The sequence below is a fragment of the Cyphomyrmex costatus genome, unplaced genomic scaffold (genome assembly GCF_001594065.2).
Source record: "Cyphomyrmex costatus isolate MS0001 unplaced genomic scaffold, Ccosl1.0 C2287767, whole genome shotgun sequence".
Lineage (NCBI taxonomy): Eukaryota > Metazoa > Arthropoda > Insecta > Hymenoptera > Formicidae > Cyphomyrmex > Cyphomyrmex costatus.
In genome coordinates, this window is record NW_017274515.1 from 1 (window position 1) to 1,321 (window position 1,321).

Consider the following 1,321-nt stretch of genomic DNA (forward strand, 5'->3'; position numbering starts at 1 on the left):
AATGCGACACCTTTGTCCTTTTCCTTGTGCATCGTGTGCATTTACGATCGCTGTAGATAAGAGAACTTGCGGAGCTATACTCGGCATAGTTGTATGCGCGACGTTCGCTGTGAATGAGCTTGGTTGCTGCTCAATCGGCTTTAATGGAATTGCTGTACTCGCGCCTTCTGCTTTCTCATTGGTAAGGTGGAGTAGCGTGTTATGTCGTTTTCCACATGTTTTGCAACCGCCCGATCTGCACAATTTTGCCGTGTGCGCTGAGGTTCCCAAGCAGTTCCAACATAACCTATTTTCTTTGACAAATTTGAAACGCTCTTCTGGTGAAAGCTTCAAAAACTGTGAACATGCATAAATTTGATGAGCCTCCTTGCATTTCAAGCAGGATGCTGTCTTTGAACTGTGGAGTGTTGAAGTCTTTGTCTGACCGTGCTTAATTTGCGATTGTGGAGCAACTTGTGCCTTATTTCTACTGATAGCCTCTAATACATGACATCGATGTTCCAAAAACTCGGTAAAGCTCTGTACAGTGGGAATATCCTCTCCAGAGATACTATTTTCCCATTCCTTATTTGTAGTATGATCCAATTTGCCAGTTATCATATGTATAATGAGATCGTCCCATGTTTCTGTAGGACGGCCAATCGCCTTCAAAGCTCGCATATGCTTTAAAAGTCCGTCGACCAAATGACGAAGGCTTGAATAATTTTCCTTAGATACCGGTTGCAATTCAAACAATGACTTGATGTGTTTCTGAATGATCAGACGCTTATTGTCATAACGCGCCTTTAGCATTTGCCATGCCTGCTCATAATTATCAGACGAAATCTCAAGCGAACAAATTACTTCAGCCGCTTCTCCCTTTAGAGATGATCTTAGATAGTGGAACTTTTGGATCCCAGTAATTGAGAGACTGTTATGAATGAGAGACTGAAAGGTATCGTGGAATGGATACCACTCCTCGTATGCACCTGAAAAAGACGGTAAGTTAATTCTTGGAAGCTTTAAATCGTTAACTGGTGCCTGATTACGCGCGACATTTGCGGTATGCGCTTCTACCATCGGAAAATTCACTACTTCACGAGAGACAATCAATTCTTGAAACTTTGAAATGACGTCGTAATACGTTTCCTCATATTCCACTCTCTCATGCTCGTGATTCTCAGCAAAATCGGGTCCCTCTTGTAATTGCTCTATCTCAGACTGCACTTCATCGAAATGAGCCCATGTAGCTTCGACCCTAACTTTACGCTCTGTCAATTGTGCCACTGTCATGTTGCTAACAGTGTCCGACGCAAGTGTGTTGTGCGCCCTTGTACAAAAT

At 42.9% G+C, this 1,321-nt stretch overlaps 1 protein-coding gene across 1 annotated transcript; it reads right to left on the reverse strand.

The window, feature by feature from the left end:
* Positions 1-45: 45 nt before the first annotated feature.
* LOC108776786 (uncharacterized) lies at positions 46-1,272 on the reverse strand (the record flags this gene model as incomplete). Its single annotated transcript, XM_018543529.1, has 1 exon — positions 46-1,272. A coding segment is annotated over exon 1 (1,227 nt), but the record flags the coding sequence as incomplete, so codon positions are not given.
* Positions 1,273-1,321: the final 49 nt, after the last annotated feature.